This window comes from Miscanthus floridulus, chromosome 7, assembly GCF_019320115.1.
Source record: "Miscanthus floridulus cultivar M001 chromosome 7, ASM1932011v1, whole genome shotgun sequence".
Taxonomy (NCBI): domain Eukaryota; kingdom Viridiplantae; phylum Streptophyta; class Magnoliopsida; order Poales; family Poaceae; genus Miscanthus; species Miscanthus floridulus.
This window is the reverse complement of record NC_089586.1, coordinates 122,861,220-122,873,701: the sequence shown is the minus strand read 5'-3', so window position 1 is coordinate 122,873,701 and position 12,482 is coordinate 122,861,220. Positions and strand designations below refer to the sequence as shown.

Genomic DNA, 12,482 nt, shown 5'->3' with positions numbered 1-12,482 from the left:
GTGGGAGACGAGGTTTCTAGCTCAGGTTAGCCACGAGATGTAGCGAGATGGCCTCTTCATGCGCTTGCGAAGCCGATGGAAGCAGCGGAAAGGCGCAAGATGGCTTGTGCGAGGAGATCGACGAGCTCGGGTCAACCCCGGCAATGGCGTCGGCGGTGCTTGGTGGAGGCGCTGGAGCAAGGAGGGCTTGTGCTGCTGCTGCTGCTCGCGGCTTGGAGATGCCCATCTCCTCGAGCGCGACCATCACCTCCTTCCCGAGGCCGAGCTCCTCGAAGCTCTCGACGGCCTCGACCTTCTTCCCCTTCCCCCGTTGCGAGCTTCGCTCCGCGGCCCTTGAGGCGGGCCTCGGGATGCCAGGGGACGAGGCGTCCTTGAGGTGGCGGAGGCGCTCGAGGAGGAGCTCGTGCCGCGGAGGGGGAGCGAGAGTGGAGGTGGGGCCGAGGGTGGGGGCGGCGCGGAGGAGGCGGAGCCGGAAAGGGGACGGGCGGAAGAGGAGGAGGCAGCGACCCGCGGTGGCAGCGCCGGCCATCGCCATGGGTGACCCGCGGAGGCAGCGACCCGTGGCGGTCTGGCGCTCGGGATGGAGAGAGAGAGAACCGGAGAGAGAGATTCACAGAAGAGGAGGAAGAAGATGACATATAGGGCCCGCGTGTCAGTGACAGGGGAGATGAAGTATACGTCTTCGTATACGCCTGCAGCTGGGCCCAGGCTGTGTTCATACGTATTCAGTGACATATTTGTGGGAAACAAAGAATTGTAATGTCATGCTTCAAAATAGACGAATAGTAATGACGTTCTTCGGAAACGATAAAGTTAATGGCATAGATCCAATTAACCCTATAATATACTTGAAATGTTGTGCTGTTCTTAACGTAGCTTATGTCAACGAGATAGCAGGAGTGTACTAGTATGACTGAATGAGTACCTGACAAAGGGAAATCAGCTTCAGGGCAAAGAAGAGAGAAAAAAAAATGAATATAACACATGCTATGCGAGCTGAGAGCCCATTCGGTGGCCGCCTGCCATTTCGTCGAGCTGCATCTGCCTGCCCTTTTGAACTCCCAAGAGCCAATAACCAGCGCGGCGCGCCCCCTCCCGCCCCACGATAAACAACCACAAGCTCGCCACCCATGGCCACCACCACAGCACAGGCACAGCAGCAGCAGCAGTGCCACCGGCACCGGCACCGCTACCGCCAACCATGGCCTCCTCAGCGTCCCTGCAGCGCTTCCTCCCGCCCTCCCCGCACGCGGCGCCGTCGTCGTCGTCGTCCCGGCGCCGCACCGGCCGCGCCCGAGCGGCCGTCTCCATACCATCATCGTCTCCGCCGGCGACAGGGGAAGTCCCGGCGGAGCGGCTGGAGCCGAGGGTCGAGGAGCGGCAGGGAGGGTACTGGGTTCTCAAGGAGAAGTACCGGACGGGGCTGAACCCGCAGGAGAAGGTGAAGCTGGAGAAGGAGCCCATGGGGCTGTTCATGGAGGACGGCATCAAGGACCTCGCCAAGATCCCCATGGAGGAGATCGACGCCGCCAAGCTCACCAAGGACGACGTCGACGTCCGCCTCAAGTGGCTCGGCCTCTTCCACCGCCGCAAGCACCAGTGTACGTCCACTCTGCGCCGCTGCAATGCTACTAGTTTACTTGCAGCTCGATTTCAGACGACTCTGTTCTTGATGCACTTCACTTCACGTACTGTATAATGGTGTATACATAACTGCTCTGTAGACAGTCTGCACGTTCGATGCTTCCATTTGATCATTTTCGCGCGCTCATGTTACTTTTGGGCTCGTTTTGGAATCTGAATCTTGTCTGTTTCCCTTTCAGAGCTGATTAATGCATATTGTATTAGAGTAATTACGTCAACGTGTTTGCAAAGTGGTTATTCGCGTACGTATGAGTATGCTGCGTGGGAGCCTTGTAGTCGGATGCAGAAAATTTCTGTGTCCTAAAATCACAACCGGTACTAATCTCCTGTATATCAATACAAGTTCAGCAGATCTCCTGCTGACTGTTGAAAAAACTCCTCAGACATAACTGAAAAAGGAAGTGTCAGCTTGGACTTTTAGTAGGCAATAGAAAATTTCTTGTTGGCATCAAGAGGTTGGTACTAAATACACCTGAAGAGCCAAAGGTCAAGCATCCCAGTTGTGCAAACTGCAAAGGAAATGCCGCGTCACAAATAACGATCTTTCATACTTTCTGTTATCCCGAACCAGAGGTTTCAGTTTCGTTCTTTCTTGGACCGTCCGTTGATCGGTCCTACGCCTACAGAGGATAGAGACGTCTCGGATTGGGTACACTCTGTGCTTGAGACCGTGAGACAAAATGGTGATTTTGCTAATGCTAACTAACGAGTCCTCCATGGCTGTGATGCTGCTGCTGCAGACGGGCGCTTCATGATGCGTCTGAAGCTGCCCAACGGCGTGACGACGAGCGAGCAGACGCGGTACCTGGCGAGCGTCATCGAGGCGTACGGCGCGGACGGGTGCGCGGACGTGACGACCCGGCAGAACTGGCAGATCCGCGGGGTGACGCTCCCGGACGTGCCGGCCATCCTGGACGGCCTCCACGCCGTCGGCCTCACCAGCCTGCAGAGCGGCATGGACAACGTGCGCAACCCCGTGGGCAACCCGCTCGCCGGCGTCGACCCCCATGAGATCGTTGACACGCGCCCCTACACCAACCTGCTCTCCTCCTACATCACCAACAACTCCCATGGGAACCCCACCATCACCAACCTGTCAGTCGATCTCTCTGTTTCTCTTCTTATTGCGTTGACACTGTGTCACCAATCTGACACGCACGCTATTGCCGGTAACTGCAGGCCGAGGAAATGGAACGTCTGCGTGATCGGCTCGCACGACCTGTACGAGCACCCGCACATCAACGACCTCGCGTACATGCCGGCCGTCAAGGACGGCAAGTTCGGCTTCAACCTTCTGGTGGGTGGGTTCATCAGCCCCAAGAGGTGGGCCGAGGCCTTGCCGCTCGACGCCTGGGTCGCCGGCGACGTCATCATCCCCGTGTGCAAAGCCATTCTCGAGGCGTACCGGGACCTCGGCTTCAGGGGCAACCGGCAGAAGACGCGCATGATGTGGTTAATCGACGAACTCGTAAGTTTCTCATCATCTCATTCAGTTAGATAATGATGCAGGACAAGTGTCGGCTGGTCAATAACAAAGAACAATGGTGTCTGACACGATGCGTACGTGCAGGGGATGGAGGTGTTCCGGTCGGAGGTGGAGAAGAGGATGCCCAATGGGGTGCTGGAGCGCGCCGCGCCGGAGGACCTCATCGACAAGACGTGGAAGCGGCGGGACTACCTCGGCGTGCACCCGCAGAAGCAGGAAGGCCTGTCGTACGTGGGCCTGCACGTGCCCGTGGGGCGGCTGCAGGCCACGGACATGTTCGAGCTCGCGCGCCTCGCCGACGAGTACGGCACCGGCGAGCTCCGGCTCACGGTGGAGCAGAACATCGTGCTCCCCAACGTGAGCAACGAGCGGCTTGACGCGCTGCTCGCAGAGCCGCTGCTGCAGCAGCGGTTCTCGCCGCAGCCGTCGCTGCTGCTCAGGGGGCTGGTGGCGTGCACGGGCAACCAGTTCTGCGGGCAGGCCATCATCGAGACCAAGGCGCGGGCGCTGCAGGTGACGCGGGAGGTGGAGAAGCGCGTGTCCGTGCCGCGGCCCGTGCGCATGCACTGGACCGGCTGCCCCAACAGCTGCGGCCAGGTGCAGGTGGCGGACATCGGCTTCATGGGCTGCCTCACCAAGGACAGCGACGGCAAGATCGTCGAGGCGGCGGACATCTTCGTGGGCGGCCGCGTCGGCAGCGACTCGCACCTGGCGGACGTTGACAAGAAGTCCGTGCCGTGCAAGGACCTGGTGCCCATCGTGGCCGACCTCCTGGTGGAGCGGTTCGGGGCCGTGCCCAGGGAGAGGGAGGAGGATGAGGAGTAGGAGCAGTGGACCACCAAGTCCCGGTGACCATCGACATTCCTTGCTCTTGCTCATGTTTCTTGTAAAGTAGACGCTGCCTTCTCCCATGGCACGATTTGTTTTGGTATTGTCGTAGCAAAAAATGTCCCCCTATTCACGTTACAGAGAATGCCGATAAATAAACTAACACGCTGCACCGTCAATGATCCTGCTACTACTGCCCATTAGTGATAGGTCATGGCACTCTGGTTAATTTTTTTTTTCTTCGAGGAAAACAGGAGGGGTTTGCACCCCTACCGCAAATTAAATAAATAAAACCAGAGAAAATGTACAAGGTAAATAATTCGAGGAGTACGTGGGAAAAGATTAAGGCACCCAGAAAGAAAGAAAGAAGAGCAGAAAAATAGAGGGGGAGGGGAAATTTAGGCTAGACCGTGTAACCATTCTTGAATCTTCGGGAAATATTTCTTCTTCGCCCGCCAAAGTAGCGAAGTAAACTCATGTTTGAAAATTGCTTTGCACTCCTGGATCGTTGCCGGAATGTTGTTGAAAATCAAGTTGTTTCTACACATCCAGATTGCCCAACTCATTAAGACTATAATTTTCATGAAGAACAGCTCATTGATTTGTTGCTTCAGATGCTCCAGGATCTGAAATGGTTCCAGCTGAATTTGTAGATTTAACTGAAGTATTCTCCTGCAATCTATTGCGAATCTGCAGCCAATGAACAGATGGAAAACTGTTTCCTCAGTGTTACAGTCACAGAGGACACAATTATAGTTGGGCAACTCCGTATTTCTTCTCTTCAGCAATCCTCTTGTGCTTAACCTGTCTCTCAGTAAGAGCCAGAAAAAGAATCTATGTTTATTTTGGCATGAACTTTTCCAGAGCCAGCCAAAGATTGGGTGTTCAGGCATATGGCCTCTCAGATGTTTGTAAACCTTTCTTGAAGAGAAGTGATTAGAACCCCAAATGTATCTTCAAATGTCTTTGGAGTCAGTTGTCGCTAGGTTGTTTAGGTTGTCCAATAGGTTTTCATATTGTGCAAATGCTTCCTCTGATAATGGTAAATGGAAAATTGTGTGAAGCTGGCTTAGTTCTTTTGCTTCCTGGATAGTGATGCTTTTCTTCTTTGTAAAGGAGTAGAGTTCAGGGAATTGCAGTTTTGGTACCCCTCCATTCCATAAATCATCCCAAAGTAAACAGGTTTTACCATCTTTGATTTCTATCATGGAGAAGCCTTTGTACTTATCAGTCAGCTTTAGGATGTCTCTCCACCAGAAGGAACCTTTTTTGTGTTGTCGTTTGCTCTGCCCTCTGAATGATAGGATTCCCATACTAAGTTCACCCACGGTAGGTCTTCTTTGTTGATAAACTCGTGGAAAAATTTTAACAGAAGAGCTTCACTGTGAGTTCTAAGGTCCAAGACAACTAGACCTCCCCCCCTTTTTGATTTCTTGACCAGATCCCAAGCTGCTTTAGCTCGCTTCTTTGAGTCCAAATGTGCACCTCTCCAAAGGCAGTGTCTTCTGTATTTGTCAATTTGGTCTAGGACCATGTTGTGTACCTTGAAGGTACACATTGCAAAAGTAGGTAACCCGAGATTACTGAGTTTGTTAATTCGAGACGGCCAGCCTGGCTGAGGAAGGAGGATGCTGCCACTAGTCTTCTTTCACATTTAGATACTAAGGGTGAGAAGTCAACAATTCTGGGTTTTGTCAAACCAAGAGACAGACCTAGATATGTGAAGGGAAGGCTACCTTTAGCACAGCAGAAGGTTCTTGCTAAATGATCTAGCTGTTGCTCAGAGATGTTAATTGGGTACATTGAAGTTTTTGCATAGTTTACTTTCAGACCAGTTGAAGTCCCAAATGAATGCAACAAGCTCTTAAGTGTGACCATTTGAGTTGCTGAGGCTTCCATAACCAGTAAAGTGTCATCTGCATATTGAACCACCGGAAAGTCATTGGTGTGTTGTAGGGGGAGAGGTAAAGTGATTATACCAATCTCTCTGGCTTTGTTGAGGATAGATTGTAGTAGATCAGCAGCAAGGACAAAAATTAGAGGTGAGAGAAGGGCGGGCTTGGTGCAAGCAGTAGAGTCTTACCGCCTATGACCGGAAGGTCCCGGGTTCGAGTCGTGGTCTCCTCGCATTGCACAGGCGAGGGTAAGGCTTGCCACTGACACCCTTCCCCAGACCCCGCATAGAGCGGGAGCTCTCTGCACTGGGTACGCCCTTTTTTTTAGAGAGGGTCCCCTTGTCTCACCCCTCTTCTGCAATGAATGGTTTTTTTTAGGAACCCCATTTTAAAGGACTGAAGAAGTTCTTGAATTTAAAATTAGTTTGATCCAATTCAGCCATTTGGATCCAAATCCCTTAGCTCTCAGAATCTGCCGGATAGCTTCATGCTCTAGGGTGTCAAATGCCTTTTCAAAATCTAGCTTCAAAATCACAAGTTGTGTCAAGGGCGTCAAGCCCTTGGCTGGCCGGACCGCGGCTACGTAGTTCGTAGCCGTCAGCCGTCTTCTCCGGTGAGGTTACACCCCTCTACCGTAGGCTTAGTTGAGAGACAGAGAGGATTAAGGATAATGATCTTCTTTCCCTCATTGTTTTTCGGAATTACATATAAATAGCCAATCAGCCAACTAATCTTGGAAACAAACTAATCTTTGCAAACTAAGGAAACCAACTCCTAAAATCAAGGCCAGCCCTTAGCCACTCGATCTGGCCTGGCTGTTGGGCGCGCCTCCGCTCGCTGCTGCCGCGCGCTCTGCGGCTCGCCTGATGACTGGAACGATGCCGGCGCGTTGCAGAGGCCAAATGGCATGACGAGGAACTCGTAGAGGCCGTCATGCGTGCGGAACGCCGTCTTGTGTACATCCTCAGGCCGCATCCGGACCTGGTGGTACCCGGACCGCAGGTCCAGCTTGGTGAAGAAACGCGCGCCGTGGAGCTCGTCGAGCAGCTCATCCACGACCGGGATGGGGAAGGCATCCTTGACTGTGAGCGCGTTCAGCGCCCTGTAGTCGACGCAGAACCGCCACGTGCCGTCTAGCTTCTTGACGAGGAGCACCGGCGATGAGAACTCCGAGGAGCTGCGGCGGACGATGCCCTGCACCATCATGGCGGCGCATTGTCGTTCGAGCTCATCTTTGTGAGCCGTCGGGTACCGATACGGCCATACAGCCACCGGCTGCGCGCCCGGTTTGAGCGTGATGCCATGGTCGCGGACTCGGGGCGGGGGCGGGGGCAGGCCGGTCGGCTCGGCGAAGGCGTCGTCGAACCTTGCCAAGAGCTCCTCGAGCAGGGAGGTGCTGGCCGAGGTGGTGTAGGGGCCGTGCTCGCCTAGGGCTGGAACGCCCGCCCAGCACACGGTGCGCCCTTCGTGCTGGAACGAGACTGTGCCCGCTACCAAGTCCCACACCAGCTTCCCCAAGGTGGCCATCCAGTGTGTCCCCAGGACGATGTCGTACCCTGCAAGAGGCATGACAAACAAATCGACGACGAAGCCGAGGTTGTCGATAGTGAGTGGAGCGCGGCGAAGGACGCCTGGGCATGGTACTTTCTCGCCGTTGGCGACCGTGGCCGTCAGGCGCGGCTGAGGTTGGACTGGCAGCCCGGTCCGGCGCGCTGCATCCTCCCCTATGAAGCTGTGGGTGGATCCGGTGTCCAGGAGGGCGATGAGGGACGTCGCGCCCACCGAGACGCGGACCTGCATGGTCGTGCCGACGGGCAAACCAGCGACCGCGTGGAGGGAGAAGACTGGGGCCTCCGTCTCACCGACCGCGTCTGCTGCAGCAGCGCCGTCGTCCGCGGCGTCGTCGACCTCCACGCCCTCGAGGAAGAAGAGGCGCCGGCAGAACCTGTTGTGGCCACGGGTGTACTTTTCATTGCAATTGAAGCACAGACCTTGACGGCGCCGTTCCGCCATTTCGTCCGGTGTTAGGCGCCGCTGGTTGCCCTCGCCGCGGCCCTGCTGGGCGGCCACCAGGGGAGCAGGGAGCATCAGCTGCTGCGGAGGTGCGGGCAGCGCTGGTCGGACCGCTGGAGCGACAAGAAGGCCGCGCGAGGGCGGTCGAGGGGGAGGTGGCCCCTGCCGGTCGAGCTCCATCAACTCCACCTGGCGGGCGAGACTCATGGCGGCCGCCAGCGTCTCCGGGTTGTGGATGCGGACGGCGTGGCTGAGCGGCGGCAGGAGTCCGCCGGTGAAGATCTGGACACGTTGAATCTCATCAAGACGACCCGCGCGAGGCAGAAGGGCCTGGAAACGGTTGGAGTACTCCTCCACGGTCCCTATACGCCGGCATTGGGTGAGCTCGAACAGCGGAGCCGAGCGAAGGGGCGGCCCGAAACGCAGGTTCAGGAGCTCCTTAAACCGCCCCCATGGCGGCGTGCCCTCGTCCTCCTAGAGCTGGTCGTACCAGAGCTGGGCGACATCCTCCAAGGCGTAGGAGGCCATCCACACGCGCTCCTCCGCCATGGTACGTTGTTGGCGAAAATAGGATTCGCACTTGTTGACGAAGAGCATCGGATCAGTCTTGCCGTCGTAGCGGGGAAACTCCAATTTCTGGAATTTCGGCGGGCGATCAAGATCGCGCGGCCCGTCCTGGCGACCGCCGGTGCCGCTGCCCGACGACGACGCCGATTTCTCCTTCATGGCGGCCATGTCGGCCTTCAGGTCCTTCAATTCCGTGGTGACGGACTTCAGCATCTGGACCACATCGGCGAGGGACGGCTCGCTCATGGTTGCTGGCTAGGGCACGGACGTGGGAAAGGGCGGCGGTGACGGTGGCGGGCTAGGATTTTGGCCGACTGTGGAAGACTGGGTGGAGCGGGTGGGAGAGGATCGGCGAGACCGTGATACCAGGTTGTCAAGGGCGTCAAGCCCTTGGCTGGCCGGACCGCGGCTACGTAATTCGTAGCCGTCGGCCGTCTTCTCCGGTGAGGTTACACCCCTCTACCGTAGGCTTAGTTGAGAGACAGAGAGGATTAAGGATAATGATCTTCTTTCCCTCATTGTTTTTCGGAATTACATATAAATAGCCAATTAGCCAACTAATCTTGGAAACAAACTAATCTTTGCAAACTAAGGAAACCAACTCCTAAAATCAAGGCCAGCCCTTAGCCACTCGATCTGGCCTGGCTGTTGGGCGCACCTCCGCTCGCTGCTGCCGCGCGCTCTGCGGCTCGCCTGATGTCTCAGGCCCGCCGCTGACGTGTGTACGTGCGGCCCCACATGACAAGTTGCCTCCTTGATTTGTGACATACATGCAAAAACTCTAGGACCCAAGCCAAGCAATCCTGAATTGTTCTGGATTTTATAAACCCATATTGATTGTTGTGGATCAGCTTAATGATTATTTTCTGCAGCCTGTTAGCTAGAAGCTTGGTAATAATCTTAATTGAGGAGTTGGGCAGAGAAATTGGCCTAAATTCTGAAACTCTTGATGCACCATCAACCTTTGGGATCAAAGTGATGTGAGGCCCATTAATACTTCTTAGACAGACCTCCTCATTGAAAAAGGCTTGGACTAGCTCATAGAAATCAAGCTTTATGATTTCCCAACTTTTCTTGATGAATTCATTGTTGAATCCATCCGGACCAGGGGATTTGTTGTTTGGTAGATCTGAAATTATGGAGTCTATTTCTTCTGTGGTGAAGGGAGCTTCAAGTTCTTCCAAGTCAGTATGGTGGATCAATAATTGGTCTAAATCAAAGGTGCACTGTTTAAACTCTGAGCTCCCTATTCTTGCTTTAAAATTTTCCCATATGAGCTGAGCTTTCTAGTTATGATTTGCTAGCCTAATATCTTGGTCATTGCTCAAGGCAGAGATGGGTTTCTTCCTGTGCCTTATTGTGGCATTGGCATGAAAATACCTGGTGCCTGCATCTCCTTCTCTGATCCATCTAATCTTTCCCCTCTGTTTCCAATAGGCTCTCTATTGCTTTAGTAGAAGAATTAGTTTGTCACAGATCAAGTTCTTGAAAATCCATTCAACCACACTTAGATCTCTTAGGAGTTCCAATGTTTCAAAAAGAGAAAGCAAAAGCTTAATATCTTTGATCTTCCTGTTTAGGGAGTAGAAGTTTGCCTGCCATGTCTTGAGCTTTCCTCTGAGAGCCTTGAGCTTGGATGTAATCTTTTTTGCAGGGTCAGTCTGGTTAGTAGGAGCTAACCAGCTTTGCTGAATGACCTCTAGAAAGTTATCATGTTCTAACCAACTGTTCTCAAACCTGAAGATTTTTGTCTTTGGAACTTTGGAGCATATTTCAATTAAGCAGGGCCCGTGATCCGAAGTTTCCATTACCAGAGACTTGACCAATGTATTTGGGTAGGAAAGGGTCCAGGATTCTGAGGTAAAGAACCAATCTAATCTCTCAAGCAGTGGGGAGGTTTGTTTGTTTGACCAAGTGTAGTGCCTGCCTAGCAATGGCAGTTCTACTAGCCCCAGGCTGCTAATTGCTTCATTAAAAAGGAGCATTTCTTGAATGTTTCCACCTTCTCTATTTCTATCTTTAGGTTTTCTTATGAGGTTAAAATCTCCCACTATTAACCATTGAACTATGTTAGGCATCTGAATGCTGCTAAACCACTGAAGAAAATTTCTTCTCTCTTCTGTCGTGCAGGGAGCACAAATAGATGTGAGGACCCATGTATCTTCATTGTGCTTGGAAGTGAATTCAACTGACAATGCATATTCAGATTGAAAAATGAGTCGACCACTGAAACTGCGACCCCTCCAGGCTATGAGGAGGCCCCCTAAAGCGCCTTCTGAGGGTAAGAAAAGGAATTTGTCAAGATTTGCTGGGCAGAACTGTCTGACAAAAGCCTCATCAATAATTTCTTTCTTTGTCTCCTGCAGGCAAAGGATATCACAACCACTTTCACTGATTTTATCTCTAACTGAATTCCACTTTTTGTCTGAATTCAGTCCTCTGACATTCCAACATAGCACTTCCCAAAGTTTGTGTTCAGCCATTGATCACAGAACAACAGAAAAGAGGACAGACGGGGTACTGGAAATCAGTAACCCCAGGAACCATATCCGAGAAGAGAGCATTTGAGAACAAAACAACAACCAGGCAAAAAGGGCCTAGCTGAATGAAAGAAGTTGTGAAGTCTTTAGGCTTCATCTTCATTTTCTTCATTTGGCTTCTTGGACTATCCTTTAGCATCTTTGGAAAGTTTCTTTCCCAATAGTAGTGGCTTCTTCTTCTGCTGCTGCATTTTTTCTTCCGTGAGCTCTGAGGGATCTATCTGACAAATCTCTGTACCAAGCTTTTTCAGAATGTCTATTGAAATGATTGGTGGGGACTGAGAGCAACAAAGGCAGTTCTTCTTATTGCAGATGCTGTTTTTGAAACCATTGTTTCTTATCTTCACTCTTGGGCTTCTCCTTACTTCAGTCTCCACTAGACATTCTTTGCCAATCTGTCTCTTGTTTCTTTTTATTGGCGGTAGAGATTCTGAGCTTGTGTCCTCCAGGAGCTGATCTTCTTCTTCAGCACTCAAAGGGGTCCAAAGGCTGAGTTTGTTGCATTCCAAAGCGGAGTCAGGGGTGTGAGTTTTTGGGATGGAAAGAGTTATAGTCTCTGTGCCTTTACTCAGGAGCTGAGTCGAGTTGCTGTTCAGGAATTCCTTTGCCCAGCAAAAGTGAGAGGGAGAAAGCAACATAGCCGAGAAAAAAAACAGCCCAGTCTTGTGGGACCTCTATAACCATTTTCCCTTTTTTGGGAGAAAAGTGCTTCTCCCAAATTGGAGTGTCAGGTGCTTTTCCAGCAAAAATAGAGTTGTTGGCATGGCTGAAATCCTGAGTCATTGCCATTCCAATCTAAAGATTATCCTGTTGGTTAACCATTTGCTCTTTCTGCTGTAGCAGCGCCGATTCAGCATCATCCATCAGTAGGCTTTCTGAAATTTCGTTGTGAAGAAAATCAACTGGTTCAGCTAGGTTGAGAGGAGGTGCTAGTTGCTCTTGGGGCTGAATAAAGGGGGCCTGAATTTTCGGCTCCATCTGGTTTTGCAGAACCTGAACTTCCTGTGGCAAGTGTTCTTCTTCCACTTCATTATCTAGTTGCCAGTTTGGTTCTCCCACTGGGTGGATTATGACCTCCATTGGATCTTCCTCTACAGGTTCTTCATTGAGGTCCTGCCCCAAAGCTAAAGATTGGAGGTTGATGCTTATGGCCTCACTCTGAGTTGGGACAACTAGGTTTTCTTGGATAACAGGGTGAAAGAGGACTTCCTGTAAATCTTCAGCCATGGGGGGTTCATTGAGGTCCTGTTCCAAAACAGGTGAAGCTAGGTTCAGGTTGATACCCTGTTCAGGTACCTGCTGCTGCGTGGAAATTTCTTTTGGCCGTGGGGGACAAGCATTATTTTGCCGTCCCACCACTGTCTGAGCTGGTGCCCATCCAATTAGACCTTGTTGCTACATATTTGGTCCAGCCTGTTCCCCATCTGCCTGTTGCCCCAATCCGAGCAAATGGGATTGGATTGAAGCGAATGAAGTTTTCTTCAGTGCCGCTGCTAGTTCTTGTATGAA

At 52.4% G+C, this 12,482-nt stretch overlaps 1 protein-coding gene and 1 pseudogene across 1 annotated transcript; one reads left to right on the top strand and one right to left on the bottom strand.

Moving 5' to 3' along the window:
* Positions 1-1,000: 1,000 nt before the first annotated feature.
* On the top strand, positions 1,001-4,095 carry LOC136467802 (ferredoxin--nitrite reductase, chloroplastic-like). Its single transcript, XM_066466588.1, has 4 exons — positions 1,001-1,601; positions 2,385-2,739; positions 2,824-3,112; positions 3,215-4,095. The coding sequence occupies exons 1-4, from the start codon at positions 1,202-1,204 to the stop codon at positions 3,953-3,955; spliced, it is 1,785 nt and encodes a 594-aa protein (XP_066322685.1). The 5' UTR covers positions 1,001-1,201; the 3' UTR covers positions 3,956-4,095.
* Positions 4,096-4,313: 218 nt separating this feature from the next.
* Positions 4,314-12,200, bottom strand: LOC136466175 (uncharacterized; annotated as a pseudogene).
* Between the last annotated feature and the right edge of the window lie 282 nt (positions 12,201-12,482).